The following is a 16,134-nucleotide window of genomic DNA, read 5'->3' on the forward strand; positions in this document are numbered from 1 at the left end:
GTGTGTGGATAGAGAAAGGGATGGCAAAGTGGTCGGTCCAGATGAGTGGTGTGTGACAGGATATATAAACCAGGTCATGGGAGCTGAAAATTGCATCAAGGGTGTGCCCACCTGAGTGGGTTGGACCAGTGGTGTGTTGGGAGAGGTTGAGCGCTGTCAACCAGCGGAGTCATGGGGTTGCTGGGCATATCAAACCAGATGTTGAAATCTCCCAGGAGTGTAAGAGAAGGGTGATTTACCTGAATGGTAGCTATTGAATCACTGAGATTGTTGGCGAAATGTCTGTTGTATCCTACAAAGATGCTCCTCTACTTCTACCTACGGACAACCTGCTGGTTGATTCTCCATGCGCAACTGCTCTCATTTCAAGTCCCTGCTCCTAGTTTACAAAGCCATCAATGGTCTTGCTCCTCGGTACCAGTCTGATTGTATCTTAGTTTACTAATCATCTCGTTCCTTTTGTATCTCCTCTGCACTCAACCTCATTGTCCTGTACCCTCACTGGGCCTCCTCTTGCTTACACTCTTTCTCCCTACTTGCCTTGCACCTCTGAAACCCACGAGCATTAAACCAAGCCAGCCCAACCATGTAACCGCTGACACAATGTAAAACTGTCTAAATATACACTGCCAGATCGGTGAGTGGCTCTTCCGCCGATGCTTCCTATGTTTATCCCAGTGTTTGGTTTTACAAATCTACAGATACAACACATGATGTGCATGCATCAAGAAAGGACAAAGAGAAAGAAAATCGCTGTGAGGAGATTAGATTTTACCGCCGACACTTCAATGACACAAATTCACGCTGAAAAATACAAGTAATTAACCCCTTAAGTGCCACCGACGAGCCGGCTCGTCGGTGGCAGGCGCTCCAGGTTGCCACCGACGAGCCGGCTCGTCGGTTTAGGCACTCTGTTTTGCTTGATCCCTGCAATGCAGGGATCGAGCAAAACTGTAATCCAACCCCCAGGCTATGTGAGGGGGAGGCCCCCCCTCACTGCCAGGGGGCTGTATGACCTTCAGTTTCACGTCGGCGTGCGTAACGCACATCGGCGTGAAACTGAAAGTAAATTCCCTGCAGCAGCCATTTTCAGCTGCTGCGGGGAAGAGAGAAGGTAAGAGACCTTCTTGTTCCGCCTCGATCTCCGGCTGTATTTCAAGCCGAAGATCGAGGCGGGTATCGTTGGAAAGGGGAGATCCTCTCCTTTCCAACGATAACCATTGTGTGACATTGCTGCCCGCGGATCGGGCGCAGGGCACGCAATGCCACCGGATCAATACAGATCCGTTTGTGACGCGGGGGGAGGAGGGGCTGCTTACTAGGTGGGAGGGGGTTTGGGGCCCTGGGGCCCACTAGACCACCAGGGGTATGACAAAAAGTGGTGTCCCTGGAAAGGGGAGGTTCTCCCCTTTCCAAGGACACCACTGATATGACGCATTGCTGATCCGTGACCAGCAACCCACTGGACCACCATTGATTTGTTTGTGAGTTGGGGGGGGGGCGCTGCTTCAAGTAAGCAGCCTTCTCCCCCCCCCCCCGGCCTCCAAAGCATGGGGGCACATGCACATGAACCCTGGGGGCAGATGGCTGCCCCAAGGGAATGTAAAAAATAAAAATGATGGGAAAAGGGGGTGGGGGCCACGAGCCACCATGGATTTTTTACTGATTGAAAGGGGGGGGGGTGGCCCCCCCAACCGAAGTAGAAAGGGGGACACCCCTTGTAACCCTCCCTGGCGGCAGATATCTGCTCCTAGGAAGGGGCATCTGACCCCAGGGAGGGATTCATGAGTTGGGGCCTCCCCTATCTGACGCCAGGGAGGGATGCATGAGGTGGGGACCTCCATTTGGGGTGGGGGGGACTGCCCCCCCCGTTGCAGTACAACATTCGCTGCCAATTTAGGGTGCCCCTCAGCCGCCCCTAAAAAGCAGCCTACAATTTTGTATTATTTTCTTTGTTTACCCAACTTCGCTTGGCGCAGATGGCCACATTAGTGTGCCAATCTGGCCCAAGGGTGCCCAAACCCTACTGCCCCATCTATTGGGGGTCCTGCCCCACCTTTTGTGGTGGCCCTCTCCCCCCACCCCAAATGGCTGGGGGCGGGGGGCACCTCATGCAGCCCTCCTTGAGACTCCTAGGAAGGACTGCATGATGTGCCCCCCCCTCCGTTCGGTGTGGGTGAGGAGAGGGCCACCACAAAAGGTGGGGCAGGACCCCCAATAGATGGGGCAGTAGGGTTTGGGCACCCTGGGGGCAGATTGGCACACTAATGTGGCCATCTGCGCCAAGCGAAGTTGGGTAAACAAAGAAAATACGAAATTGTAGGCTGCTTTTTAGGGGGGCTGAGGGACACCCTACATTGCCGGCAAATGTTCTACTGTAACGAGGGATGGCCCTCCCCCCCCCACCCCAAATGGTGGGCCCCACCTCATGCATCCCTCTCTGGCATCAGAGAGGGGGGGCCCCAACCCATGCATCCCTCCCTGGGGTCAGATGTCCCTTCCTAGGAGCAGATATCTGCCCCCAGGGAGGGTTGCATGAGGTGGGGCCCTCCATTTGGGGTGTGGGTGGGGTGAGTGCCACCCCCCGTTGCAGTATAACATTCGCTGGCAATTTAGGGTGGCCCTTAGCCCCCCTAAAAAGCAGCCTACGATTTTGTATTATTTTCTTTGTTTACCCAACTTCGCTTGGCGCAGATGGGCACATTAGTGTGCCAATCTGCCCCCAGGGTGCCCAAACCCTACTGCCCCATTCATTGGGGGGGCCTGTCCCACCATTTTTGGGGGCCCTCTCCCCCTCACCCCAAATGGAGGGGGGTGTACCTCACGCAGCCCTTTGTAGGAGGCCCAGGGGGGCCTGCATGAGGTGCCCCTGCCACCCATTTGGGGTGAGGGGGGAGAGGGCCCCCAAAAATGGTGGGACAGGCCCCCCAGTGGGTGGGGCAGTAAGGTTTGGGCTCCCCGGGGCCAGATTGGCACACCAATGTGCCCCTCTGCACCAAGGCAAGTTTCGTAAACAAAGAAAAAAATGGAAATTGGTGGAACGCTTTTTAGAGGGGGCTGTGGGGCACCCCAAAGGGTCTGGGAAGTTTCTAATGGGATGGGGCATTGACCCCCTCCCCCCCAGCCGCAATGGAGCGGGTGCCATGTCATGCAGCTCTCCCTGGGACCAGATATCTGCTCCTAGGAACAGACACCTGAGCCCAGGAAGGAGTGCAGGACAGCCCCCCCCCCCATTATCTGCCCCTGGGGAGGGCTATATGAGATGGGCCGCCCCTCCAATTTGGCCATGTGTGGGTTCCCACGGGTGTCCTCTTTTGGAAAATTCATGGGGTTCCCTGTTTTCCTTGCTGGCTTCGACACCCTAGGCCCAAATCTGTAGGTTGCCCACATGAACAAAATGCGCAGTGGCGAAAGGCTTGGGGTTACCAGTGGGTTACCCTTTTCCTTTTCCGCCCCTGGTAGGTGCACCTACACATGTGAGGTACCGTTTTCATCGGGACACCTGTGGGAACGCGGGACGGTAGGCCATGTGTTGTTGGGGGCGTGTTTCGATGGGTGAGCCAACCGAAATGTGCGGAAAATGCATTTTTTTTTCCCCACATTTTGGACTTTGCTGGGGTGTCTGGGTAATAAATTCTGGGGTTATTTCGGCATATTATACCTCTGCGGATTCCCGCGGGTGCCTCTTTTCGGAAATGCATGGGGTTCCCTGTTTTCCCCGGTGGCTTGGACACCCGAGGCCCATATCTGTAGGTTGTGCCGGTCGGCAGAGCGTCTCAAATTCCGGTCTGAAAACAGACTTGGGGTTACTTCTGTTTTAGGCTTTCCCCTTGGCGGCCAGGTAGTTGCACCCACACATGTGAGGTACCGTTTTCATCGGGACACCTGTGGGAACGCGGGACGGTAGGCCATGTGTTTTGTTTGTGTGGTTTTCATAACGTTTTGACCCATTTGCTGGTGGCCGTTGTCACACAACCCTTTCATTTCCCAAATGTGACTTACATTTAGTCGCTGCTTTAGGCACCATACACTTTTGTAACCTGCCCAAATCACCTACCCTTGAAAAGGTCTGCCTGTGCTCTTTCAAAAAATGTATGCTTGCCGTTCCTCACCACGTTGGTTTTCCCGATTTACACATGCTAGGTGCGTCTGTTCAGGCCGTGAGCGTAAAACTCCTGTGTACCATGGCTCAGTGTTTGGCTTGTGGTATTGCTTGTTTTGTAAAACACTACAAAAAATGTGTGCTCTCCTAACTGCAAGAGTCTGGGGAATGTAGCGGAGCATTGATTGTCTCAAAATTCATAGAAGCCATTGCCGTACCAAGCCAACCATGTCCAACACAACTTTTTTTCGGCCATTTTCCAGCTTTTCTCCCAATCTATGGCAGTTTCCCCTACCTAGTTGTTGCCTGACCTACGCAAATCACCCCTTCCGAAACTTGGAATTTTCAGAAATACTTGCCTTTCTGTCCTCCAATTCGGCTATCCTACCCTTTTCTTCCATTCTGTCCATGCATGTCCAATTGGCAAAAATGGCCAAAATCGCCTACCTCTCACAAAACAGTTGATAACCACATCAAAATAATTTCTTTTCGTTTCCATTCAACCTGTTCTCGAAAGCCAGGAAATTGGGGAATTCAGCACAGCAAACCATTCGTTCCTAGCTCTTACAAGGAAAAAACCACAGGCTTCTTTGTACATCATTTTATTGGCATTTTTTGAAAAAACCCAAACTTTTCGCTCTTTTTGCTTATTTTCTCTCACCCCCCTACAGCAACCTAGAATTCCTGGGTGGCGTTACAACCGCCTACATGTGGGAAAAAAAGGAGCCAAATTTGGCCGAGATACCTCATGTAACAAAAAGGTTACAAGCCATTGAATGGCCACATACCGAAATCACCAAAAAAGGCCCTGGCACTGGGGAGAAATACCCATGGCACTTAAGGGGTTAATAAATAGGACTCTTTTTGAGCCCAAATGTCAAAGGTTACTGATTCAAAATGCAAACAATGCAGCAAGCCACTCTCACATTAGGAATCAAACAGGAAATTGACCTTTTGATGTGCACTTCCAGGGCAACCCCCTTTTCAGCCCCATCAGGTGTGTGCTCCACTCGTATTATTGTGTCTAGAAAGGTCACCTTGATCCGTCGGAGCACTGTGGGGGTAAAAGAGGTTACACATTTGAGCAGTCTCGTGGAAAGGTCATGAACTTATTTAAATTTTGAAAATAAATGTATTATATAGTTGCAATCAACACTAAAAGTCACAATGCAATATTATTCAGTAATTCAAAATGGATCCCAATTGAAATATGGAACATAATCTTGCTATGAAAGCTGATCAAATTTAAATTAAGCATTACATGGATCAATGGGCAAAGTCACAGCCATATGTGGTCTATTCTGTTCAAGGAAAGTTATGGCCATAGAAACAGCTCTATCATATCATTCAAACAATTTCAGCCAGGTTCCTTTATTGCATTTACAGTACAGGAAAATTAAAAAAATTCAACGTGCAATTTCTGTTAGGAAAACATTTCAAATTATATTGACGACATGCATATTTTCAGAAATTGTTTTCAATCTTTTGCACAGTTCTCCTTATTGGGTTCTGTTTTGCCTCCTCTCACACGTGATGAAGGGCCTTTAAACAACATTCGCAAATGAGTGTTATGAGCGTTCGATCTTCAATCTCGGGGGAGATGGGTTACTGGGTGTCTGGCAAAGTCCAATATGGAGGTTGGGGCAGTTAGGCTGCAGACAATAGTTTTGCGTATCCTCCGAACATTTTCTACACACCTGTCAGTTATCTGCAGAGCGTGGCCGCCTAATAAGTATCAGCTGGCGGCGTCCCTTCTAGGTGTCAGTTGATCTTGTTTTTGCTCAGAATTTTGTTGGGTCAGAAATCCAATTTTGGGTTGATTTTGCCAGGACGGTTAGTCCTGTATTCATTTAGCTGGCACTCTGGTGTGCTGATATTATGTTTGCTAACAAGGTTTTCTCCAAAGCCTCACTGAAGGCTTCAACTTTCACAGTTATTGGGGTCTTTTCTCCTTCCCAAGTGTTAGTCCCATACAGGCAGATGATGGACGGATACCGCATGCAGGGACATGAGTAGTGGCCATCCAAGATGGACTAGGGCCAAAGGGGGAACAAAGGCTTGCCTAAATGTGGGGCAGGGTTTACACTATATCCCTCACTTCCACCCTTTCCGTCAGGGGTCGGCTCCTTCAGACACCTGCTCTAATCTCAATCTCCTCCACTGCATCTTCCCTCAAGTCTCAGCCCCACAAACCCAGGCCCTTTTTTATATGTCTTCTTGGTTGTACCCTTTTTTATCTTCAAGTTTACAACCGGTCTTAACAATTCTCTGCTCCCCTCTTTGCTCCAACATACCCTCTGCTGGTCCTTTATCAGTCCTGCCAGTCACATCCCCAGTTTATCTTGCTACCCCCTTCACCTCCTAGAGGATACCAAATGTTCCATTTCACTTCTTTATGTTACCTCATTTTCCACCTTCCTTGGATAGCTCCACTCCTTCAATAATTCCTCTGCCCCCTCTGCTTCACTTTTCTCGATCTCTTGTCCTTTCGTTATCCATCTCAAATCAAATGTTTCTTTCAATAGCTATTTATTCTCCTCTCCTTCACTCCATCCCCCTTTGGCCACACTCTCACACCACTTAAGACAGTAGAAATTGCATTCAACTCTCTGAACCTCTTCACCTCTTTGGGCACCTTCACTTGTAAGGGCACTTCTATTGCAGTTATGATTCCCCAATTCCTTCCTTACTCTTCCAATTTCTTCACTCCTTTTGGGTATCTTGGTCATCGCTTTGGACACTTTCCTCACAGCCACCGCTATGCACCACTTCTTCCCCATTTCTGTCACTTTATGGACCTTCCTTTTGCCAGTCTTATGGGTCCTCCCAACTAAGTCTTTGTTGGGAAGGAACCAGGGACCTTCCGCACTCCCGAGCGCTTTAGAATTAGGCAAGACTTTTAGGCACTACAATGGATTAGGGGGAAGGAAGGGCACTGGGAAGGCTGTCTCATGCAGATATAATCACATACACAGACATGGGCAGGCCCTGAAGAAGGACATGGGCAGACACTGAAGAAGGCAGTTACTGTTTAAAATAAAGCACAACTAACTATTAGCTGGATACATTTGTAATGTCAAGAGCCTATGCATTGTAAAATCTTAATACAGTAGATGCAAAACTCCCCCTCCTTCCCAAGAATGTGGCTTGTGCTAAAAATGAACTGCAGGCTTCCGTGGTGTTCGCTAGCACTGGCAGAGCACACGTGACTCACCAGCTGTCTACTGTCGGTCAAGAGTCCATGCAGGCTAAAAATGGGATTTGTATGTTCCAGACGACAAAATGCAGAAATAGGACATATTATAAGTATTGAGGGAGGGGGGAACCTACAAGGCTCAGATAACATGAGTAGAATGAGTGGAATATAAATAGAATGAATGAAAATTATTTATAAATTCTTAGGTTTTCCTGGGGCTAGTCCTCAAGGTTTGTAAAAGTCTACAGAGCTGCAGTGTGATTTTATGTAAGGTAGCAAAATGTAGAGCAGCATGTTCTGACAGAACTGCTGACAAAGAAGAAAAGAAGGCTTTGGAGCATCCCTTGTATGGAAGGATGGATTGGGGTGAAGCCATAGCCCGTATCCAGTGACACAACTACAGCAAGACTGGACTATAAAAACTCCTGCCTGGGACCAGTGTGGCAGGAGAACGGAACGGATGAGGGACAGGAGAAGACCGTTCAGGCAGCAGAGTCCTTTGCTACCATCCTCATTTTTGTAAGATTAAACTTGTTATCCTTACAAGATAGACTCTTGGCCTTATTTCCCTATAAGGGTGTATTTATTCTTGTGTGCGTGTAATTAGGACCACCCTTACAATTAGGGATCCCCTTATATTTTTCAACACCTAACCTTTTGGTTCTGCCTTTACGCAGCCTCCTAGGTCTTTCCTGCAGCCCCCGTCTCCTCCTTACCCCAGCCTTCTGGGTCCATCCCAGGCCTTCTGCCGATTCTTCTCCCCAGATTCCCGGGGCGGTGCACCATTCTCCTGTCATCTGCCCAAGCTTCTTATTTTTCTTTTTCAGATCAACACTGAAGGAGCTTATCCTCCTCCCACTAGGACCCACTGACTGAGCCCTTGAGGTTTACTAGTGCTTTGACACCTTCTTGCCACCCTGGAATGGGTCTTTTCCAACCCCTGCACAAGAGGAAGACAGTAGGACAGAGCACTATAAATTCTGGGGTTGAACAACATGGACAGCCATTTTGAGCACAGTAATGAACAAATGGCTGCCATGGGCTAAAAGGGAAAAAGGTGCGTATGTGTGCAAAGTATAAGACACATACATTCAGAATAAGTGGGAAACTTGGATCCTGAGCAGCTCTCTCCACAAGGGTAGTAGTGCTACACCACTAAGGAACAAGTTATTTAGCTGTAACTGTTGTTCTCCAGCATGGGTCTGGCATGGATTCACATGCTCATGAATATTCCCCGTCGTCAGGCTGGGAATCCTCGGTAAAGAAAAATCAGTATCAGTTTCGTTTCTGATCTGTCTTTCGTAGTAGTAACCAATCACTGATCTCTGCGTCATACTGACCACAGCCAATGACTGCCATCTCCCTAAGCCCCGCCTCTGGCAGCCATCTTCATATTTGGTAGCACCTGAAGTGGCAGTATGGCCAAGTGAAGAGCCGCAGAGGGGTAGGCGGGAGGGTTCGCATGTGAATCCATGCCAGACCCATGCTGGAGAACAACAGTTACAGGTAAGTAACTTGTTCCTTCTCCAGCATGGGGTCTGGCATGGATTCACATGCTCATGAATATACGAATACATAGCAGTACACACATGCACAACCACGGGAGGTGGCAAAAGGCTCAACATTAAGCAATACAACAACTCAACATTAAGCATCTCTTACCTCCTCACCAGGTTCACCTTAAGCGAACAGGTTGCGCAGCACTGCTTGGCCGACCCTGGACTCCTCCCTGGAATCCCGATCGACGCAGTAGAATCTCGTGAAGGTGTGCGTCGACCTCCACGTAGCAGCCCTGCAGATGTCCAGCAGGGGCACACCAGATAGGAACGCCGTAGTAGCAGCGATCGCTCTGGTCGAATGGGCTCTCGGACAGCCTGGCAGCGGTCGGTTAGCCAACCGGTGGCAGGGCATGATGCAGCCGGAGAGCCATCTGGAAATAGAAGACTTCGAGAGAGCCTTCCCTTGATTCACAGGTCCAAAGTTCACAAACAGCTGTGATGTCCTACGAAAACTCTTTGTGCGGTCCACATAGAACTTCAGCGCTCTAGCCACATCCAGCGAGTGCAAAGTCTTCTCGGCCGGCGTTGAAGGAGACGGGAAGAAAACAGGTAACACCAGGGGCTCGTTAAGATGGAAGTCCGACGGCACCTTGGGCATAAAGGAGGGGTGCGTCCTAAGCACCACCCTCGAGGCATGGAAAGTCAAGTACGGTGCTTTGCAGGATAGGGCCTGGATCTCTCCCACTCGTCGTGCGGAGGTAATGGCCACCAGGAATGCAGTCTTCCACGACACAAACTTCATCGGTGCGGAGTGCATCGGCTCGAATGGGGGCCCCATGAGCCTGGTCAGCACCACGTTAAGTTCCCACGCCGGGGCCTTCACCAGCGGGAACGACCGGAACAGTCCTTTCATAAACTCTTTTACCAGTCGATGGGAGCACAGGGACGTCCGTCCTGTGGTTCTGGTATATCTGTAGATCGCCGCCAAATGAATCTTAATGGAGGCATGGGCTAGCCCAGCCTTTGCCAGCGATAGCAGGTACGGCAGCACTTGAGGGGCCGTAATCCGAAGGGGGTTGATCTTCTGTGCTCGGCACCAGATAGAGAACCTCTTCCACTTGTGACCGTAGCATTTGAGAGTCGAGGACGCCCTGGCCTTTGCAAGAACCTCTCTGCAGTCGGCCGGTATATCGTACCCTCCAAACTCTAGCGCTGCAGGAGCCAAGCCTGCAGGTTCAGCGACGCCGGGTTGTGGTGGAAGATGGTGCCACCTTCTCTGGAGAGAAGATCCGCCTCCGCCGACAGCTTGATCGATGGGGACGTTGACAAGTCCAGAAGGTCCGGGAACCAGATCTGCCTCGGCCACGCCGGTGCGACGAGGATCATCCTGCACCGGGACCTCTGAGTCGAAGCAGCAACGGAGGGAACGCATACAGGTATAGGCCGTCCCAGGGGAACGAGAACGCATCGCCCATGCTTCTCGGCTGGGGAAACCTGCTGGCGAACCTCTGGCACTTCGAGTTTGTCGCTGTTGCGAACAGGTCGATTTGGGGTTTGCCCCATCATCGGAAGAGTTGATCCACCTGATCCTGGCGCAGCTCCCACTAGTGACACGTGCGCAGCTCCCTGCTGAGCGAGTCGGCCATGGTGTTTCTTTCTCCTGCCAGGTGGAAGGGAACCAGGAACATCCCCTGGGCGACCGCCCAGTGCCACAGATCCTGTGCCTCCTTGGATAGGGCTGGGGATATGGTGCCTCCCTGCTTCCGTATGTAAAACATTATCGTGGTGTTGTCCATGAAGATCCGCACCACCTTGCCCTTGAGCGACGGGAGGAACTATTTGAGAGCCCAGAACACGGCTCAGAGTTCCAGGACGTTGATGTGCAGGAGCTTCTCCGGGAGCCAGAGGCCTCTTGCGTGGAGGTCTCCGGTGTGGGCGCCCCAACCTTCCAGGGAAGCGTCCGTCGTCACCGTCTCCTGGTACGCCGGCGTCTGAAAGTCCTTGCCCGCCGTGAGGTGCGCTCGAACGCCCCACCACTGAATCGCCCGCCGGAACACCTCGTTGAGGGGGACCCGGTCTTCGAAGGTGCCCGTCGCCTGCATCCAACGGGCGTCGAGAAATTCTTGAAGAGAGCGCATCCGTAGCCTGCAGAGGCGCACCAGGTAGATGCAAGAGGACATCATCCCCAGGAGGGACTTGATGGACCTCACCCTGGCAACGTCCGTGGCTAGCAGGCACTGCACTTTGCCCAGAATGGTCTTCGTCCGTTCTTCCGACGGTGCCGCCAGGCGCCTCACTGTATCGAGCTTTGCTACCAGAAACAGGGCCACCTGCGACGGCACCAGGCGGGACTTTGGGTAATTTATGGCGAATCCCAGGTCTGTGAGTAGCTGGACGGTCCTCGCAGTGTGTTCGACGGCGAGTTCCCTCGTCCTTGAGCGGATGAGCCAGTCGTCCAGGTAGGGGTAGACGTGAATCCCTTGCAGGTGCAGCCGTGTCACCACAGGTGCTAGGCACTTGGTAAAGACCCTGGGGGCCGACTTCAATCCGAACGGCAGTGCTCTGAATTGGTAGTGGCGTCCCTGGACGACGAACCTGAGGAACTTTCGGTGACTTTTGAGGATGGGAACATGGAAGTATGCATCCTCCAGGTCCAGCGACGATAGAAAGTCGCCTTCCTCCAGCTGTCCCCGCACGTGCTGGAGGGTGACCATCCTGAACTTTTGTGACCTGATGTATTTGTTCAAACGACAAAGGACCAGGATGGGGCGCCAGCCGCCCGTCTTCTTCCTGACGAGGAAGTACCTTGAGTACACCCCAGAGCCCCAGAGCCTCTTCGGTACGAGCTCGATGGCGCCTTTCCTGAGCATCGCCCGTATTTCCAACAGCAGTTGCGGGACGTGATTTTCCTTCCTGGCCAAAGGTGGAACGTGAGGGCACTTCTTCAGGAATTCGATAGAGTGTCCTCTCGCCAGGGTATCCAGCACCCAACGGTCGGTGGAGATGGACTTCCACACGCCAACGAACTTAGTCAGCCGGCCTCCCACTGGGGTGCTTCGGTGGGGGCCCGAGGCCACGGCCGGTTCAGTCCTGCTTGGAGGTGGTGGCATTGCCGCCCTGGCCACCTTGCCGACGGCGGCGAGGCGCTCCCTGCTTGCCGCGACCCCTGTAGGCCTCCTGAGACGAGGAGCGTGCCGCCTGGCGGTAGGACGACGAGCCACCGCTGGATCCCTTGGAGGCCCCCTGTCTGCCTCCGGAGCTCCGAAAGGGCCGTCGTTGCTGAAGGGCTCCTAGGGCGCGGGCCGTGTCCGTCTTTATGGCTTGGAGGGATTCGTCCACCGCCTTCCCGAACAAGTTGCTGCCGTCGAACGGCATGTCCAACACCCTGGTCTGGACGTCCTGACGGAAGTCGGTCGCCCGGAGCCAACCCCGTCGTCGTAGGCAAACTCCGTTGCCCAGCTGGCAGAACCCAGTATCGGCAATATCGGTTGCCACCGTTATGGCGTGGTCCAACGCCACCTCGCCTTCTTGAAGTATTTCCAGGGCCTCGGACCTCTTGTCGTCCGGTAGGAAGTCCAATATGGGGGCCAGCTTAAACCAGAGCTCCCTGTCATAACGGGCCACGATCGCCAGGGCGTTGGCCGCTTTGATCGTCGTCGCCGCCGACGAAATGACCAGTCGCCCCATGGCGTCCAACTTCATTCCCTCGCCGTCCGGAGGGGAATTCGACATTGAGGCTCCTGACCCCGCCGCTTTCTTCTTCGCCGCCGCCGAGACGACCGAGTCTGGCGCTGGCTGGGCCCTGAGGCACAGGGGAGCGGTCTCGGGGACCCGGTACTTCTTCTCTTCTGGAATCCTCCAAGAGGTTGATTCTTCTCGTACCGGTCCCGTTTGGCTGGCGCCGTGGAGAGGTTCTTGAGTACCGACAGGCCCTCCTCCCAGATGTCATCGATTAGAGGCACCGCGATGACAGTCTTCCTCTTGGCCTCCCGGCGCTGATAGAGGAAACCTTCCTTTTTCTGCCCCTCCGGGCAGAGCTGGAACAATTCGGCCGCCCTGGCGATCATGGCGTGGAATGAGCCAATCTCGTCGGGCGGAGAGGCCCGTGCGACGGGAGACCCGTTCCGTCGTCGTCACCCTCAGAACCCGTCGTCGAGCCCACCGCACCGTCATCTCCCGACTCGTGGGAGGATGAGGAGGGAACTGCAGGCCTTACCGGGGCGAGCGGAGGAGAGGGTTGGGTCCTCTGTCGTTTGTTCTGCGGACTTCCCGACAGGCCAGGTTGCGGGTCCTCCGGCCTGGGCCGTGGTAATCTCGTCCTTATCTCAGAGCATAAGGACTGGATCGCAAACAAAATGGCCGCAGAGCTATCCTGAGGCCTAGGTTCCGGCTGCGCCGGAAGGGAAGGCTGCTCTTCCTCGCCATCGTCGTCTTCCTCGGTTATCTCCCGAGGATCTTCCTTGCGGGATCAAACCTTCTCGAATTGGACTTCGAGATTCCTCACGACCTTGGTCAGTTCCCCCTCCGAGGCTGACTCCGAGCTCGAGGAGGCTACCGTGCCCCGCCCTTTTTCCATCACGGGGGCCATGACGATGGGCTGAAAAGAGGATTCCCTCCTTGGCGGCAGGGAAACTAGTCCCGGAGGCAGTCTCCGCTGGCGGGGTCTCTGCCAGCTTGGGCAGAGTCGCCACGATCGCCTCGATAGAGGCCTTTGCCTGCTGGGTAGGGGCCTTCACCACCTTAGGTGCGTCCTGGGCCTTCTCCTTAGGGGGAGGGGCGACGCCTTGCTCCCCCTCTCCCGAGATCGGACGGGGCTTCTCCCGAAGCTTACCCGGGGTCTCGGACTTCCTCTTCCCCGAACCGGAGCGCTGGCTCGTGGTTGACGGTGCCGGGGAAGGTGCGCCCTGCCTGCCGACCGAAGAGCCCGACCTTTCGGCGCTCCCGGAGCCAGCGGACTCGCGGCGCTTGGCCTGGTGTTGGGCCCCCGTCTCCGGGTCGCCCGCACAGGACTTAGAAGCCCGCTCGGACCCTTTCTTCTTCTTCTCACCCGTTGAGCCCTTCTCCAACCAGCTGGCGAGACGGGGTCGACGGTCCCTCATGGTCCGCTCCGACAAGTTCTTGCAGAACTGGCAGTCCTTCTCTACATGAGTCTTGTCCCCATGAAGACAGTAGAGGCATCGCGAATGTTCGTCCTCCTTAAACACATTCTGCAGCCCGCATCCAGGGCAGCTGCGAAACAGCTTGGGTCCGGGTGACGAACTCGCGTCCTGGGCCATCTCGAAGTAGGCCGCAAATCTTCTGGAATCCTCCAAGAGGTTGATTCGACTAAATCTTCACCCTTGAGGGGCGTAGGAAAATCCTGCAACGGGTACCCGTTAACGGGAGTAGAAACGGTGGAGCTTGAGGCTCGATTAACCGAAAAAATGTGAACATTCACCTGAAAAAGCGCGAAACACGCAGCAAAAGCTCGAGAGCTAAGCACGAGGACTCCAAACCCTTGAACGTGCGGTAAACATCTGAAGATGGCTGCCAGAGGCGGGGCTTAGGGAGATGGCAGTCATTGGCTGTGGTCAGTATGATGCAGAGATCAGTGATTGGTTACTACTACGAAAGACAGATCAGAAACGAAACTGATACTGATTTTTCTTTACCGAGGATTCCCAGCCTGAAGACTGGGAATATTCATGGGCATGTGAATCCATGCCAGACCCCATGCTGGAGAACTTAAGGTTGGTGTCCCCATGCACTGTTAGCTTTCAGGTCACCACGTACCCCCAAAATGAATTGAGTTAAACTCGGAAGTGAGATTAATAGTATACCTCATTCCCAAGAAAGATGGGTCTCAAAATAGACAGTAGATATTCTGGGGGTCCAACTGAACGAGATGGGAAATCTGCAAAAAGAAAAATCTTCCCCAACAGAGATGAAGGTGACAACAAAGTTATTGGAAAAAAGGCAATTAATGGAGGCTTTGTAAAAACGTATTCTTCCTTATATTACCAGCCTCCGCTGGTAGACAAAAGAACAGATAGTCAAGCACATTAGCGCATACTCTTTGCCCAAACTAATGGAAGAACAGAAATCACTGTTAAGAGTCTGCTATTTCAAGTACAAGAAATCAAAGCAGTCATTAGATCTCTGCACTTTTATTCCACATTTGAGAATCTTCTTGATCCCAAGGTAAACCTTCTCCATCCTTTCCCCTCACTCTCTGGCCGGCCTCCCTTGGCCCCCCTCCTGTCCCTACCTGTGAAGCTAAGAACCGCAGGGTAATCTTTGATTCGACACTTTCCTTCTCCGCACACATCTCTGACGTCTCCAAAAAGTCAAACTTCTTACTGCACCTCCTTAAAAGGTACTCTTCCTTTCCTCTCCTTCTCTCAGAAGCTCACTGTCTCCCAAGCTCCGATTCTCTAGGTTGAACTACTTAACAGCCTCTTTCTAAATCTACCTGCCTCACTCTTTACAACTAATCCAGAACAGGACTGCGAGACGTGTCCTTGGCCTCAAGCCCTGGGATCGTATCTCTCCAGCTCTGAAATTCCTTTTATGGCTCCCAGTGGATGCAAGGATTACATTTAAAACCCTTTGCATTGTCCACAAGGCTTTCTGGGGCCTGGGTCCAGGGTCCAAAATACCTTCAACTATCCCTCCGCAAATACCTCCCCTCTCGAGCTCTTCGCTCCTCCACCTCCAACTCCCACCTCCTGTCTTCGGCTGGGGCCTCCCTATGGAACTGCCTCCCTGCCACCTTGAAACTTGAGGAGAACCATCTACAGTTCCAGAAGCTCCTCAAGACCTTCCTCTTCGCCTCTGCCTTTGCCCCCCTTTGGTATCCGGTCATTCAATCGAATCCAAAGCATCGACAGACCATACCATTGAAATAAATGCATTAAAAAACATTGAATGCATTTTTTTAAATGGTAAAGGGTTTAGTTTAGTAAAAATTGTTTTTTAAGGTTAAAAAAAGTGGGGTTAGGGGGAACCCCCCATGAAAAAAACGCAATGTTTTTTTTTCGATGCATTTTGTGTCAGTGGTATGGTTGTCGATGGTTTGGCTGTCGATGGAATCACTATGAACCCTCCTCTTCTCCCCTGCTGATCTGCTTTCTCTCTCGGCACTGTTGCACCTGGCCACCCTCTGTCCTTCGGGCCCAGGTACCTGCTCTCCCTACTGCACTGCCTCCTGGCCACCTCTTGCAATGGGGCCTGCATCTGTACCCATACAGCCCACTCACCCCCAATTCTTTTTCTGCACTTATCAGATACACCTTATCTGACTAACATTGCACTTTGCCACTCACAGGCTGCACCATCACTGTTTCTGATCACCTTAT

The 16,134-nt window shown here is 52.5% G+C and overlaps 1 protein-coding gene across 1 annotated transcript in view; it reads right to left on the reverse strand.

Annotated features, from left to right (window-relative positions):
* ATG2A (autophagy related 2A) overlaps positions 1-16,134 on the reverse strand; it is a 2,105,371-nt gene that overhangs the window by 1,880,788 nt on the left and 208,449 nt on the right. Inside the window, exon 4 of the mRNA XM_069644746.1 lies at positions 5,054-5,156. Within this exon, the coding sequence (XP_069500847.1) occupies positions 5,054-5,156 (103 nt within the window). The remainder of the gene's footprint in view (positions 1-5,053; positions 5,157-16,134) is intronic.

The sequence above is a fragment of the Ambystoma mexicanum genome, chromosome 2p (assembly GCF_040938575.1).
Source record: "Ambystoma mexicanum isolate Mex_15411 chromosome 2p, UKY_AmexF1_1, whole genome shotgun sequence".
NCBI lineage: Eukaryota > Metazoa > Chordata > Amphibia > Caudata > Ambystomatidae > Ambystoma > Ambystoma mexicanum.